Source organism: Papilio polytes, unplaced genomic scaffold (assembly GCF_000836215.1).
Source record: "Papilio polytes unplaced genomic scaffold, Ppol_1.0 DF823510.1, whole genome shotgun sequence".
NCBI classification, from domain to species: Eukaryota; Metazoa; Arthropoda; class Insecta; order Lepidoptera; family Papilionidae; genus Papilio; species Papilio polytes.
Window position 1 is genome coordinate 414,179 of NW_013525694.1, and position 17,627 is coordinate 431,805.

General features: G+C 33.8%; 1 protein-coding gene across 2 annotated transcripts in view; it reads left to right on the forward strand.

Moving 5' to 3' along the window:
- LOC106104610 (tyrosine-protein phosphatase Lar) overlaps positions 1-17,627 on the forward strand; it is a 279,987-nt gene that overhangs the window by 204,724 nt on the left and 57,636 nt on the right. For both annotated transcript variants that reach the window (XM_013284703.1, XM_013284704.1), the window contains exon 4: positions 13,926-14,057. In XM_013284703.1, the coding sequence (XP_013140157.1) occupies positions 13,926-14,057 (132 nt within the window). The remainder of the gene's footprint in view (positions 1-13,925; positions 14,058-17,627) is intronic.

The window sequence follows — 17,627 nt, forward strand, 5'->3', positions numbered from 1 at the left end:
TCCAACTTCAAATATATCTGGAATTGAAACTGAGAATATAAGTAAGGAATACGGTAGGAAAGGCTGTAAAGAAAACCGTCGAGGCGTAAATTTAATACATCTACCTACTTCATTAAAGGGTCCGCGCGGGTTTTACTGGTTTCATTTATTTTTGCATTTTTATAGGCCGTTTGTAGTGTTGTAAGTTTAGGTTAGTGTGTCAGAAATGTTTTTGACAGTTTATGAATGTCAGTTTTAAATAAACTGATTTCCGTATTTTGAGGACAACGAATTATTGTAACTACTGAACGGATTTCGATGAAATTTGTTATAGATGTAGAGGTTAGTCTGGAAGAACATATAACTTGGTTTTGTTTTTTTTAATTGCGGACAGAGCCGCGGAAAAAAGCTAGTAATGTGAATACAACTGAAGGTGTTGCACGTATCTGCCAGAAAATTTATTTTAGTAAAATTTTGCGTTAATAGTTAGTAGCATCATTATTTAGAATATACCACGTTTTAATCGTTTAGGATGTCATTTTATCGATACATTTTTTTCTGTTTATTTTAAGTCCCAACACTATACGGTATAAGTGTAGCCCCAGATGTTATTGGAACGTGAACAAAGGTGGCCATAAAAGAAAACAAAGGCAGCTCACGCGGCATGCAAAGTGGCTCTAAAACTTTTAGGACGATATTCAACACTATTAGTACTCTCTCTTACGAAACTTTTAGAAAACTAGTTCTGTAAATATAGAAGGAATACTGACTAGAGCCTTACCGCGCGTTTGTCCGCGCCAGTTAAAATTCAATACACTATACACATAAAGACAGTAGTATAGACAAGTGGAACATTAGGTTTAGCGAAATAAGTACTAATAGGTATGGAAAAGTGTCATCTACAATAATATAATAACGCGAAACACACAATTTTTTGGAACAGGTAGTTACGGAGAGATATTTTAAACAGTTTTGAGCACACGTGCAATAAAAGTTCATAGAATATATTCCAGGAAAAGCAAAAAATAAATGGGCAAAGTTTGTAAGTGACGACGATGTCTAAATCCCTTGCCGGCAGCGACATCTAGCGCGTCGTTTGTTTCGCTAAGTCAGTTTGGGAAAGCCCGCGCTTGCGACGTAATCCTCGTGATTCCTTTGAGTTTCCTCATTCTCAGACAACGCCCTATGTGAGATACGATAACAAGCACAGTTAACGTTTTATATCATTTTTCCTGAAACTTGTTACGTAACTTTAAAAATACTTTTTAACTCAACAGTTTTGCTTAGCTCGCAATGTTGTTAAAACATATAGCTCCTTTAATTAATTTAGTTTTTAAAACTGTAAAATCCAGGGAAAACTCTCGTGTATAAACTAAACAAACAGTAAAATGTTTTTAAAATATGTTTCTAATGGTATTTGGAATGAAAATGTTACTTTCGTTTGACCTATTACTTATATTATGCTGTAGCAATAAAAGTACCTAAGTAATAATAAATCTCGTACTCGTACGAGTGTTTACAAACCATTTTCTTGTTCCTATATTCCCTCCTTTTTACTTGTATCCCAGAATACACATCCTATTAGGAAAGCATACTATCCTATTGGTTCATACGAAATGTTTTAGCATTCGAAATGTTAGCTGTTTTCGTATACGGAAATTTAGGTAAACGTTTCTACTAAATTACTTTTTTAACTTTTCTCTAAAGACAATAATAACTCTGAGCATTGAAACGATTTGATAACTTCTTATCATATTTATTATTTCAAGTTCTGACTTCACAAACCAACATAACCATAGCCACATATTCTATATAACAATCAAATAGTATCAAAAATCATAAAATCTGTCATAAATTAAAAAGCTTTTTTTTTTAAATTGCAAAAACCAGCGCTTGACCACTATCCCACCTAGAACAAGGTGAAGATGTGGTCGAAGGATGGTACGCGCTAGTTTAGTAAGTACCGATTCACCCTGCTTATTATCAAAGAACATTCTACGTAACACTGTTCCCCTCCTAGAGGCATTTCATCCCGAAACGTCTGCAAGTACTGCAGAGATCTTCCCTTCACTGAACTTCAGTTTTCTTCAGCGTCATGGCTCCCTGAATACGTCGTCAAGCGGTTAAAGTGAACTACCTTTGGTTTTCCACGCGGTGACTTTTTAATACTATAACCCGCTGCAAAATCTCGTAGGGTCCTTCCCAAGAGTTCTGTAGCTTAGGTGACAGACCTTGTCACTTTGTATTTTTTAATTCATAAGTGTAAATTATGTGTTAACGAAATAAACGTAACTCTTCGATGAAACTACGTAATATTTAGCAATGAAGAAACAGTTTGTCATCATACTAATTACTTTTTTATTACCTTGCTTAAGAGGTGTTAACTTCAGACCCCTACTTAACATCGCTTTAGTTTTATCGCATTCCGTTAAAAGTTAAGCTGTAAAATATACTTATTCCAGGTTTCAGCTTGTATCTTAGACTTGGCGAGAATTTTAGACGGCACTCGTTACTCGAGCTCGGAATTGCTCCCATATCTACAAAGCATCGCAGAAACTTGCCGCAATTTATGTTATATGAAATTAACGTTGAATCATACTTCTTAAACTATTTACTGCTCTAAATTTAAGTAACTGGCTGTTCCTGTGAGGCTTCATCCTTACGAATTATGAAACCTCTATTACATTTTGCATTTGTCAAATGTCAAAATTACCGTTACCATAATAACCTTGTTTCCTTAATGTTGGCAGCTTGTAGATTATGGTCCTTTTCCCACATGAAGGATTTTTTTAAAGTCATTTACCCACTACGCTTAGTAACGTGAAAATATATAGCCTAAAACGAGTATTAAGTGTAGGGCTTTTCATTAAAGACTGAATTATTAAAAAATATGCTGTACTTGCTGACATCCTACGCTACAAAGAAGTGTGTGTTTACGCTTTATTATAATAGTATAGAGTATAGATATCTAGATTATGTTTATAGACATAGAGTTAATTGTGATAGTGAAAAATGAAAAACAGAGACTACGTAGATAAAAGAAGTAAAGGAACGATTTTCTCTCGGCACGATGATAAAATTTCGAATTAACAATTTGTACCAGGTCGGATTGCGACTATTCCCGCTATCAAGACGAAGGGTACATTAAGAATTATTCTACAGGTAATTTTCGTTCAGGACGCGGTAATTTTTCGGAATGAACGCCCGGTTTAATATCAGTCCTGTTGCCTCTGATAAACGGGTGCTCCCGGGCCGGGTCGCAGCCGAATTAAAACCCTAAGATAATTTACTTGCCTAATTTATTCTGTAGGTTATTGCTTGTCAGTTTCCGCTGTATTTTGCTCTGATTGCGCATGATATTGTTTCATTACGCCCTCCCGGCTCTATGGGCTTAGAGGGCGACGTTTATTTCTCATTCGGACCGGCTCTTTATTTAATTTAATTAGACGACATCCGTTTGATGTTTATTTTATTGACTTGTTCACAGCATTGACTTAAAGGCTTACTTTACTTTATAACTTAACTCTGAATGTTTAATTACATTTAATAGCAGTTCAAATCGTTTTAAAAAGCAAAAATTTACTATTTGAATTTTTTGTAATACTTACTGTGTCTCGCGATTATGTTCGCAAAAATTAAAAATTTAGCCCATGTTACTCACAGATGAATTACCTTTCTAATGGTGAAAGAATTTTTAAAATCAGCCCAGTAGTTTTGGAGTTATTTCAATACAAACAAAAGTAACAATTTTTTCTCTTAACAATATTGTATAGATATAGATTTTGCTTGCTCGTCGTAATTAAATGCAACGATTAAACGTAGGTATATTGTGTGCCAAAACTTAACCCCATATGTCAGTAGTTAAGCTCGACGTACTAAGTTCAATCTAGATAAGTGACTGCTAAAACTATAATTTTATTCGCAGACACGCTTATTATACGCCGTTTGTTATCGCTTATTTACTTTGAAAGTGGTACAATAATTACTAGCGCGGTCACTGGGCTATTCAAATAAACTAACTGCATAACACTTGGTTTGTTTACTATGTCTGAAATATATTCTGTTTGCTTGCTGTTTGTTTAATAAATATCGATTGCTTTGTTTGCTAAATATCTGTTACAGTAATGTGTCGACATTTTATGACATTTGTACTTAATTGAATATTTCAAAGCAACATCAATGAAAATGTGATCAAAACTAATACTTTTGTGGTATCTTTGGTAGAAAATATTGCTGATGGATTAAAGCAAAGAGTACAAACCGTTTTGTATTATTTAAATCTGTAAAAAAGTTAATGATCGAAATTTAAAATGTTTTCGAATCATAATCGGATTAGCAGCAACATCCTATCGCGTCGGTAAATAAAAAAGGAAGAACCTCTAAATAACTTCGTAACGTTACCTTCGGTACTCTAATGAGTTAGAAGCGTCCCGGACCTAAATTGAAAATGGCCCGAGCCTCAATAAACCATTTGTATTCAAACGCGCCCGCCGACCGGCCGCATTTTAATTTACTTACTCGAATTAAAAGTGTGCGTGATTCGAATGTTACGCTTGTTCTTTCATCCCAGACACTTTTTATTGTTGATTGAAGGCAAACGTTGATATTGGCCGACGTTCACTGTTAGCATTCAAGGCGGCTCCTTCCTGTATATTCCGCTTACTGGAAATATCTATCGCAAATTGAATAAGCGTCCGTGTAATAAAGCCCCGTTGTATTTCATCGTTTACTTTTTCAATTTAACATTCAACGGTTGTAATATAAATTTTACCTTAAAATTGATTTTTGTTTAAATAAACCTTTTAAAAATTATATTATTGAGGATTCATCTGCATAAGTTTGCGTAAAAATGACTTAAATATAAGTTTAAAAACAAAATCAAATAATTAGAGTAAAGATTCGTTATCAAAGACATTTTTTAGAAGTATATAAAATGAATGCGTGGAAAATTTTACAGGATTGGTCTGAGGTCCAGATCCAGGATTCCTTTGCAGAGTTTAAAGAACAGCAAATAAAACGGTCTATCCTCGGCGGCATTTCCAAACCAATACGACTTAGGGTCCTTCAGCCTTCTAAAATAAGAATCACAGAATGTGGTGCTCAGAAGATCCGTCAGTATTTTTTAAATTCTTTCGTCCAAATAATGTCAGGCCTATGACATCATAGAGCAAAAGGGCGCGAAATAAAGTCAACGCCAATTAATATTCAGCAGTTGGCGGCCACGTCTAATGAAATTACCACAACAAAGCGCCGGCAACGCTGCGCGGGCTTGTTGCGCTAATATAAACATCGAATCCTGCGATAAAAGTGAAGCGAAAAATTAAAATAAAAAGCGCTTTCGAACGCCAGAGCACGAATTACAACTGATCGTATAGTTTTAGAATAATTTATTGTGAAAAACGGTTTGGAATTCCAATGCATGTTAGATCTTTATGGTATGAAGTTATAAGTAATTGGATTTGTTTTAGTTATGTTAAGATACGATTGTAAACTGAAGTAACCGTCGGTATCTGTTCCAGGAACATGTTGAAATCCCTATTATTTTTGTTGAAAATATATAGGTAATACTACGGTTTTGCTCGTTTGTTCCAGCAGCGGAACTCAGGGTACAGACTATAAAACGTAAGGAGTTGGTTACAGAGTTATATTAAGAGAAAAAAAAGTTAATTTAGATAGAAGTAAAATGATGAAGGATGATTTATGACGTCGGCTTCCTGCATCGCTCCCCGGGCGGCGTGTAATTAGATTCCCGCCGCCTCCGAGCGGAGTAAACACCTTGAAGGCATCAGGTGGTGAGAGAGCTACGTAATGTACTCATCGGTTAAGTATACCTCCTATAAAACATTAAAGAGGGTACAGTTGTTTATTGCGCTATGTAAACAGACTGCAAATAAGTAGGACAGACTCTCCTCAGTTAAGTACTAGGGGTTTTTTTACTAGAAATCTAGATTGAGAACCGCTTTTTTATCGCGTAGTATGATTATGTTTTTCTTTTTGAAATTGGATTTAATAGTTATCATTATAAATCTAGCAGACTTTTAACGTACTTATTAACCTCTTAGGTACCTAAATGTCACAATTTTAGTAAAATAAATAAGGCCGGCAATAATATTGTAAAAGCTCAAAGCAAATACTTTTGGCGTAAATATTTTTAGGATATTTTTTTACGGAGATGTATAGCCAAACAGAAGCGTCTCGTTTTTCCGCAGCCGCCCAACTTTGACACCTTATTGTCTCATGCAATATGCATGATAATATCCCCATCGCGCCGGAAAACTCTAAGGGGAGTCGCCTCCAGTAATTGGTGAAAATCAACCCACGCTCCCCCGTCCCTATCAACGTCGGATCTACCGAAAATATACATCAGCCGAAATGATAACTTTTTGTCAAATAAAGCAAAATATTTTTTATCCCTTCCCCGTCAAGGTCTATTTTCCATCGCGCCCCTTTATTGACCGCTCGGATTACAAGTAACCTCGTATTCTTACTCGTTATTTTAGGTCAACGTTTCCCAAAGCTGTAATGTTAAAAAATTTCCCTCAATTGGAATTAATCGTGCTTTTTATTTTCACATATATCCGGACTGTTTCGATCCGTAGAAAAATATACATTCTACAATTATGGTTTATTTTTCTTTGTATTATTGATGTTCGCTTTTAAGTGAATATAAGTAAAACTATAAAAAATACTGAAGGAAATATACATTCTAGTCTTTTTTGCAATGTAGATGCAATAAAACTATTTACCAACTGCGGAAATATAACATTTTACGAATAACTTTACGTATGCAGAGCGTGTGTTGTGAATATATAACTTTTGAGGTAATATTGTTTATGATAAGCAGAAAATCTTGTCACGGGCACTCCATCCTCGGATACACTTATAGAGCCCGCACGGGGGATACAGCCAGCTTACACCGCGCGTGACACACGAGCACAACGTTTGCTAAGCTTTTTGTCGCTTGAAATTAAATAGCATTGTTCATGCATGCACAAAAGGAAGGTATCACTAAATTTACTATCTTAATTTCAAAAATCAAATTAAACACAATGTAAGGTAAGGATTTAATGCAGAAAACATAACTTTACAGTTGCGCTTTATCACTAAAAGATATAAAATCATAAACATCATATGTTCAATATATGTAACGGTACGAATGATTGTTGTTAATCTTTGAACGATTAATGTTACTGTCAAATAATAATTTTGAATGCTGACAATATTTGAAATTGTTTTGAACTGGTATTGTAATTTGAGTTTTTAAGCGGACAACCCCGAATGAGTTGATAGATGTCAAGGCGACGATCGAATTACAGATGACAGTTGTCATAAAATGGTGGAAAGATGCGCTTTTGGTTGTGCGCCCGTATAAAGTCAATTGGTTAGTCTCTGTAAATATTTGCAATCCGGTTAGATCGTGTTGTGTAATTTTCACAAAAGATTGAAGGACTGTGTTTCTGATATTACGCGATTGTTATTTCATCCGACATAACATCCACTATGGAGGATAGGTTACCGTGTATATGATCTTTCGGAATTAAATTCTGCAAGCTGCTCTTTACTCCGACATATAAAAGAGTCGATAAATTAATGTTTGATAGAGCAATTATTGTTCAAGGAGTTTTTACACGTTACAAGAGACAAGCCATTAGAAAAGAAGAAGAAATTAAATAATTCAAAATTAGAACACATTGTCGACGTCATCACTTTTTTATAGTCTGTTTCTGTACATATTTTGTCATTACATAATGTCTCCGTTAAAATAGTTTTATTTCTAAATCTTTTACGATATACAATTATTATTCAGTAGTAAAAATTGAGACTTTGTGCGCTAAACGTTATAACCGTATGTCCCAATGATGAACAGTCGTTTGTGTTGCGAAGGACGTCGTATACAACGTGTTCCGTGACTTTACTCTTTTATTGTATGTACGAGTTACATACATTTTTATATTTATCTTTTCCTAACATACTGGAATAACGTGGTGACGTTTTGAAGTTGCTTCTAGAATCTTTTATTTATTTACTAGGTAATATTGATTATTTTTATCCATCGTTGGTTCGCTTTGTTGTAATCTATGTATGTTTTAGTTTTAAGTGTTATTTTTTTTCATAACATAATGTTGAAAGGTACATTTAATTTGATAGTTTTGATTGATATGATAAAGCACTGATTTATGATTTATTAGCTGAATATGTACATTAGTTCATTAATGCAGATGAGACAAATTTATAAATATTTTTTTTAATTTACAGTATATCTTTTTAAATAATAAAAACAGCTTTGCATGTTAAAAAATGTAATTTATATTAAAATTTGTTCTCTTGATAAATTGTTAAAATATAAGATGCAAAATAAAGCTGAAATAGTAGAATTCTGTAAACGTTTTGTTTGTAGAGTTTTTTTTACATTTTTGTCAAAAATCTTGATATTTTATATTCAACATTTTATGAGAACATGTTTTAATAAAATGCAAAACAATTAAAGCAAACATTCAGACCAATTAAAGTGTCTAATACAAAAAAATGTTAGCACAGTATTCTAGTCTGACAGGTATACTAAAGATGTTTATTATAATGTACTAAAGAAAGTTCTTTTATACTAAAAATATCTCATCATTATTTCACTATATGCATACATTGTTAGCCGGCTTTAAGTTTTACGTACTGTTGTAAAATATTTTAATGCCTCCATCTCAGTGCACTATGCTTTAAAACATTTTTATTTTCAATGAAAATGTTAAGTTTATAAAGAATTTTATTGATTACTTTAATGGATACTCGAGCTTTTTGTATTATTACTATGCTACCGTAATTTTCCGTAAATATGGTTATATTTTTGTTTAACTTGTTACCGACAGCGCGGCAGGCCAAGATACAAGAGAAAAACATTTCTTCGAACCAAAATAAACTTTATTTCAAAACTTATTTACATATTTGCAATAATTGTAAATCCATCCCGTGATTAGATCTTTCTTGTATTATGCGTCATTTCCTTCTCACGTTTTTTCATCTTTTTTCATAAGTAAAACGCAAACGTCTCGGTGGCCAGTATTCTTTGGCTGTATTCGTACTGCTTGTCAGCCAAAGAGGTTGTATTTTGCACTCAATAGTTTTACCAAACTTCGTATCAGTTTAATGTTTTTTTTTAAGGAGATGGGCGCAAACGAACAGCGGATCGTTTAAAAGCTTTGAGACATCCATGGACTCATCCGCAGATTTGCTGGCCTCATAGAATTCAAATGTATACGTTTTCTCGGATTCCATCATCAATTTATAGCTGCACTACAGTTACTTACACTTGAGTAAACCTACACACAGGGCCTACCGAGAGCAACAAAATCCGGATTTGAAAATGAAATTCCGAAAATCAAGCCTTAGAATTTATTTTTAACTACATATAAAAATGCTTTTAGTATACTTTTGAAATATAGTGAAATATTGGGAATTTAATTTGTTTGGGCTAAACAATTTAAAGAGCTTGTTGTCGTGTCGATTATAACAGGAAATTGACTGGAATGAAGTCCATAGCTTGTGTTTAATGGTCCCGGAGGAAGGCTCTATTAGTTTCATACGTCGCTTCAGATTTATGGCCCAATGGATGGGATGTGTGAAAAATGTAGTCTCATTTTATCTGACTTGTTGTTGCCTTTATGATGCAGGTTATGTATTTACATTAACATATCACAGTGAAGTAAACGCTGAAAATAATTAGTCTATTAAGATATTAGACTTTAGAATAGGTTCGTCATTATTCTAAGGAGATCTTACAATTCTTTTGTATTTTGTTAACGGTTTAAAAAATGTATGTCCATTTATTTCTAGAACACATTGAAAAGTGATAATGCTAAGCTTCGAGCCGTTAAATTTCCCATTTGAAGCTATAAAGGCCATAATTATTTTTATTTCCCAAAAAAAAACGAGCACACATTACAGTGCAGAGAGCGTACGCGATTCATATTAATGCGGGCTATTAACCACGGAACGCTCGATAAATTCCCAAGGGCGATAGAATAGCGATTTATTTACGTATGGAACGGTGTTCTGACGTAAAATATCGCCAACGCCTACTCCTCCGCGTATCTAGACTTTGTGAAATTGCTGCCTTATCGTAAGATGATATACTGATCCTTGAATAAAAGCATCGTGATAAGCGAGAAACATGCTGCAAATAATACATAAAAAGCTTCTTGGTCTTATTATTTTTATGTCTTAGACAAATTACTTGATAAAAATTGCAAGAAAGATAGTTTCCTTTTATATTCTAACCTGTTCTGTCTCTTCTTTTATTATTTTTAAATGTTGTTTTCAACGAATTGTATTTCATTATATGAAGATAATCTATATTTATAAATATTTTTCTGTAATAATAAAAAATATTAGAATTTTTAATTTCCATACACGTTCTCGTAATTCTGCCAGCAATTTCGTTTCATTAACAAAGCATTTAAAGGTCACAACTTATCCGCTTTGATTTACAACACGTTCGATTCATGCAGACACGGTTTTATTGTCTTTTCAGTTTCACAGTTTCCAATAACTGTTTTCCACAATCCGTTTTTCGCAAGATTTCTTTTGAATCGGATCGCATTGTTTTGTGGTGATTGTGAATCGTTTGTTTATTTTTTCGACAAATAACTTTTCATTAGGACATTCATGACAGGATATTTAAATGTTGAATTGTTAAATTTTGTTACTTCTACTGTGTTATCCAATATTTTTCTATTTCTTTACACTTTAACTATAAATCATCGTTATTGTTATATAGACTGTTTATTTAAAAGGATCCTATGTGTAATATTTTAATAGTTATCAAGTTTGTGTTTGCAGAATATTGTATTCTCAATTTTCATTTCGTTATTTATTTCTGTCACAATATTCATAAAGAATATTGAGTTACAAAGCGTACATATTATCCCAAACATAATTAAAACACAATTAATATTATACAATGGTTAGTTGTAATAACTGTATTCACGTCTGCCTACACAAAAGAAGCCAATTGCTTTATTATCAACTCCGTAGCGGCAAGTTACTCATCCATATTCCTATTATCCATTTTTATCGCGTCTTCGCTCACAATGGAACTCTCCATGTGAATAATGGTGTAAGTGTATACGCCTGACAGAACCGAGATATAAATCTTTCAATAATCGATGTCGGCGGGATGTTTATTTATTGCATCGATACCGTGAGCATATCGATATTTTTTTCCCTTGATATTAACAATACCGATGATTTATAAGCCCTTATTCTCGGCGCGAATCTCATTGTAGCAGGCACAAAGTGGAACGTAATAAACGCTTTGCGAATATAACAGAGTAAATCTTAACGGGTGCTTTGTCATTTTATATCTGATTGCTCGTTTTAATACTGATGAATGTACCTTTCACTATTGAATTACGATGTATGATATTTTGTTTGTACATTTCATAATATAATAATGATGTATTTTGTAATTAACGCTCTAGTTTCTCCTTCGGAGAAATTTTACAAAAGAATTAGTACCACATCCTTTTTGTACCATTAAAATTATTAACTTTAAGAGTAGTCATATTTATATTTAACATTAATTTCGTATTGTTACTTATTAAATGATTAATGCTGTATCCAAATTAAGTTTAAATTGTTACGTAAACACAAAAAATACGACAACCGTAAGCAATCTGTATGTAATTATTCTCGGACAGACGAAACAGAAATCGAAACAGAAGAAACCGAGCCGCCTCCAGAGATACTAGAGATACCAGAAGTTCAAGAAATTCCATATATATCGGAGATTCCAGAAATTGCAGAATTACCAGAAATTCCGGAAACTCCAGATATTTCACAAAGTCCAGATATTCCACAAAACCCAGATATTCCACAAAACCCAGTTATTCCACAAAGTCCGGATATTCCGTTAAATCCGGGTATTCCAGAAATGCCGGAAGGTTCAGAAGTATTTACAGAAGAGACAATATCTGGAATACCAGTTGTGAATGATTCATCAATATTATTTATACGTTATCTGACACGTAAGTTTTGTATTTCTAACTGTATTCCTCTATTACAGGGATTGTTGGAGTTTTGATCGAGCTGTCATATTATTTTTGTCGTTTTATTTTCTATTGTATTTTGTAGTGTCCAGCAATAAAGTTCCAACCTCCGATCTTATAGTTATAAAACCTTTTTATGCATAAAGAATTATTCATTTTAACGCCTTCTCATTTTATCGAATACTAAATTTCTGTTGTCACGTTATTTAATTGCAACTGGAATTGCAATTCCCCTTTGCTGACTACGAAAATGTGACACGACGAGACGCAAATTCAGCATTTTGATCCCCTGGAATAATAAATATTCGGCAATAATTGATAGCAATATTTCCCTTTGTTGCGCTGTGATTTCGTCGGGTAGACAGTTTTATTGGTCGTCGATTCAACCATAAAACACCACCGACAATTTTTAGTCCGACCATTACATCGGCAAGCGGACCGCTCTCTCTGTGGATTTAGTTCTGTTAGAGTATTAAAATTGTCCGACCGGTTAATTTACTGAATTGAATTGGTGCAGTATTTGTTGTCCGTGCTATTTGCTTGTCAGAGAATTTCTATGAAAACATTTCATCGATACTGCATTGCTATTGAGATTAAAATATTATAATAGGTATTGATTTTAGAAGGTATATCCTTGTATTAATAAAACAATACCTTAATTAATATAATTCACTAGAAGAAAACTCTGATAATTAATTCTAATGACTTTAGTAAATTAAATGTGTAAAGAAAACTCTTCCACCCGTGGCGTGAGAAGCGCAAAATGTCTTGATAAATCTTTCCACATATTGAAATGACGAGGAGGCGCTAAATCGCTCGACGAAAGCAATTTAATTTTCGTACATGGTGGCGTCTAGGCCGCGCTTAATTTAATCCAGCTTAGTTGGCGCGAACGGCGTAAAAAATGGCCGCCTTTTTTTATTTGTATGCGTACGTCGGCACGTCCTCGCGACCGTTTCAATCCCGCGCACATATAAAACGTGACCATTCACATCCAAGTCCGTCGAGAAATAAACATAATCCGTCACGCGAATTCGGTTTTTTATGTCACCGAGCGACGTTGATTTAAAAACAAAAATTTGTGTTTGATAATGAAAACATCGGTATCTGATAAGCAATTGTATATCGAAAGCACATTAAGTTGTCGCATTCGAAGAGATTACTTTTATTTACGTTCCGGGGTTTTGAGGATAATTTGTATGGTCCCACGTGTGACGCCCAGGTTGATATGAATCGTTTTACGCTTGCTGGCTTATACCGCGGTCAAAGCGGATCCCACCTTTTTTTTGGATATCTCTAATCCGAGCTTCAACCTCCGCAGTGTCCGCTCCATGAATATTTTAATTCCTATGTGGCAATCTCCGAAAATATGTTGGCCCCGTTCGTTTATTAATGTCATATCGATCGCTGGATTCTCTTCCCAAGGGACGGCCACGGATCGTACAGAGAAGTAAATGGGATTTCATTTTCTAGTTCAGAAATCAAACGTTCCCTGCGGCACCCGTCCAATGTTCTACCGGCACTCTTCAGAGACACTTTGTTCTAGATTGTTAGTGAAAATTCGTCTGCTTAAATTAAAAATTAACTAATCGTACTATGATGATTGTTTACCTTTAATATTTTAATACATTACATGTCGTTTAACATATTGAATTATTTTACCAGGAACAGTTATTAATAGTTCTAAATAAATCTTATAGAATAACTGTTACTCTAGAAATGTCTTCTTTTATACTGGACACTACAAATCAACTATAGCTTGTCTTTCAAGATTTATTTTTATTATTTTCCTTTTGATGTTTATCATTTTATACTTCTTAAAGAAAATGTTCACAATTTATTATTGTGCAAATGTAATGAAGAATATCCGTAATCCGTTACTAATTCGTAACGTTTTTGTGTGTTTAGATCCACCCGAATTAACGATTCGACCACAGAACCTGCAAGTACGAGTAAACGGAATCGCCGCCTTCTACTGCGCCGCCCGCGGAGACCCCATACCCAATATTCAGTGGCGAAAGAACGGCAAACGAGTTTCTAGTAAGTATTCTTTAATTACGCGTTTCGTCTGATGAATGTGCTGCCGGAGGACTACTTTTAGTCCCTTTTCCTTACCAGCCTTTTCTTAAGGGAAAAGGATAGGAAGGAAAAATGGATTTGACAGTGAAGGATACGCCTAGCAAGAAATATCCTCTTTATGTGCGGCTTCTCCTCCGTCGATTCAGTGTAGGCAACGCATCTGCAATTGCGGCTGTCTATGGGTAGCAGTCGCTTCGCCAATTCGGCGGTTTTATGTGGCCGCTTGCTAGTTTACCAACTTATAATAAAAAAAGTACATCCAAAGGTCAAAAGTAAACAAATAAATAATTCTTCCGTGTGTTTATGTGATTGTACGAAATGTAAAAAGGGACACTCAGTTCTAGAAATATCTGCATTCGGTAATGACGCTCGTAAGGCCAAGAGTAATGAGCTGAAAAAATGTAGTCCTTCGACCACGTATGCGAAAACTTCTCTCATAGATGTCCCTATTCATTCCCCTTCTAGATAGTTCGTTCGGGCCGCCATGAAATATGTAATGGCGTCGATCATCCGTTCAGAGGGCGACGACCATAAAAGAATAATGGTGGCGATGATACGCACCGATCTCATTTCATATTCTACGTGTTTTATCTGACTTTAGTCGCGATTCGTCCATTTGTCGGGCGACGAGACGATCCATCAAATAGCCTCCCGATAACTGCACATTTTGTATCTTGCAAACAAAGGACGAATAAAATTTATCCTCCGAAGATTGCGACGTTGATGAGAAAACTGTTTTGATATAAATGGATAAATCGCTTATGTCCTGGTTTTCATACTCCATTTTTTTTACCATAAATGCCATCGTTTTTTCTATTTATTGTTATGTAATTACTAATTGATATAATATTGCGTCATAAATTGTACAATTTTATTTACGATTAAGCTGTACGGACGTGAAATAAATTAATTTATTAATTTTTGATTAACACTCGATTTCGGTTTACGAGTACAAAGGCGTACTACAGAATCATTTAAAATTATCAACATTTAAATAACATAGTGGCTCGTGCCCCGTAATTAATTAAAACTAATTTTACAAATTAATCAATTTAAGCGGTTAAAAAGTGTCATTGCGTATGAAATTAGTGACTCGTGTTTATTTCGCTCCAGGGAGCGAAAAGGTGTTCTAGTGAGTTATTTATGCGTGTAAATCGAATTAAATTTATTCATTTGTTATAAATTTAAAGTAAACCTTTTGTAGACTATTGTACAATTGTTGTGCGATTATCGATTGTCGATTGTTTCGCAGCAAAATCAACTGTTTAATTACCCAACTAAAAATCGAGTAGTGTGCGCACCTCCATATAAGCTCATAGAAATCAACACGCGACTAAACAGTAAGGATCAAAACATACAAGAAGATTTATATAGATATTTTTTGATTCGAAACTACAATACTTTTTGAATTACATTTAATTAAGCATTGTTTAATTTCTTAATTTATGTTTGCAATAGCTTGTGTTTACGAGTAAATAGATTTATCTATTCAGTCTTGGTTATTGCCTTACATGATATTTGATTAAAGTGTTTTTAGTTGTAATAATTGTTTAAACTGGATTATTAGTTATATTTATAATCTGAATATATATTCCATAAAGAACTACATAAGCAACCCTCGCAAGTTTGTTAGATTTATTGAAATCTTTTTTCCACACAACTTTGTCTATGACTTCGACAATTTCGAAGTTAGTTTCAAAGTATTGAGAGCACTCGTCCGCTTTTCTTTGTCCCTTGTATAAACTGCAAGCATTTTTGCAAGCGGAGCTTTTCCAAACTTCTTAACTTAATAATTTTTGTAGTATACATTTTTATATCTTACCAATATTTTGTATCCCAGAGTATATTGCGATTTACCCATTGAATTTGTTGGCACCTTTGATTTATTTATTACTAGCTTTCGCCCGTGACTCCGTCCGCGAGGAATTAAAAAAAGCAAAAGTGCCTATGTGTTCTTCCAGACTATCCTCTACATCTACACCAAATTTCATCGAAATCCGTTCAGCCGTTTATGCTACAAACTTTAACAAACATCCATCGATCCATCCAACTAAACTTTCCCATTTATAATATTAGTAGGATTTGTAATGCAATATGATATTCGATATCTATGTTTTGTAATCTATATATGATAGGGAAGAGCCTATTTTTCAACCAGAGTGAGCAATAACGCACGAGCCGCTTGTCAAAGCGCCCGCCTCCCTACGTCTAAAATCAGAAGTCGCATGCCGTGACTGATGACGTCACATATACTTATTGTGTTTTATAACTAGCTTTTGATCGCGACTTCGTCTGTGTGGATTAAAACAAAAGTAAGTAGCCTATGTGTTCTACCAGACTATGCTCTACATATATGAGATTTCATAGGTGCTTGGTATAGATGGATTTAAGATCTCAGTTAAAGTTTTAAAGCTAGAAACCTTTAATGAAATATATTTATTAGCGTTAACTATGGTATCATAATTCTGTATATTAGAATTTGTTGTTGACATTTTCGCTATATTGCTTGTTAATTGCAAACTATATAGATAGCCAAATTTTCTTTACAAAGACCTATTTACATAATTTCAAATTTAATAAAGTTCACAAATAAACGATATCGTCTGCCCTTCATTGAAATTAATTGTAAAAGTAATCTTAATAATTTTAAAAGAAAATTGTTAGTGGCGAGGATTATTTTAGACAGAAATTATTTTATAAAAGTTTAACAAAGGTTTTCTACTAAAATAATACAAGTTGTGTTTTTATTAATAGATTCAAGAAAATTTTGTAAAAATTTTAAAAACAAAACGTACTTTTTAATTAAACAGTTTATTTGTTAGTGTGTGGTTTTTATTCGTATCTGTAAAGTAAATTGTTGCAGGACTCCATTTCATTCGATTAGTCATATTTAGGCCTCAAAATTACATAAAAAAATGGTAACTTGTAATTTCAAGTTCGATAAAACTAGAGAAAAAGTCTTGTTCTTTTGTAAAGGGTCTATAATATTTCCGTTTCGCGTGCAATGTTATGGTAAAAAGAAGTTATTACGTAGTTTGACTGAGAAACGAACAACTAAGTAGGAGAATAACTATTATACTTTTAAATCAGAACTGAAAGATAACAATTATTCTCACTTGTTGTGAAATATGTTTCTTTAGCACTTACCACGAGTGGCGATTTAGCGCTGTCTTCTTCAAACTCGTATTCCAGCAAGATTCTGTACCTCGTTTCACTCACACGCCAATATGTATCTTAACACAATTGTAATAAGAGCGAAGCTAACTTGTGCAAAAGTCTTTTGTTTTTTACTCCTTCAATCTTGAGTTGGAAAATGCAAAGTGCATCCCCCACAAAGAATCTCGGACGTTTTCCCTTGACGTTATAAGATTTTCAATAAAAGTAACTCATTGTGAATATCAACTTCGAGTGACAGTAAACGTTAAATTGCTTTCAAGTTTCTTTACAATATTAATAAAATTTAAAAGCTGTCATAATAATGAGGAATGATAGAGGCAGTAATTTTTTTTATGTTTGACCTTGACCACGATC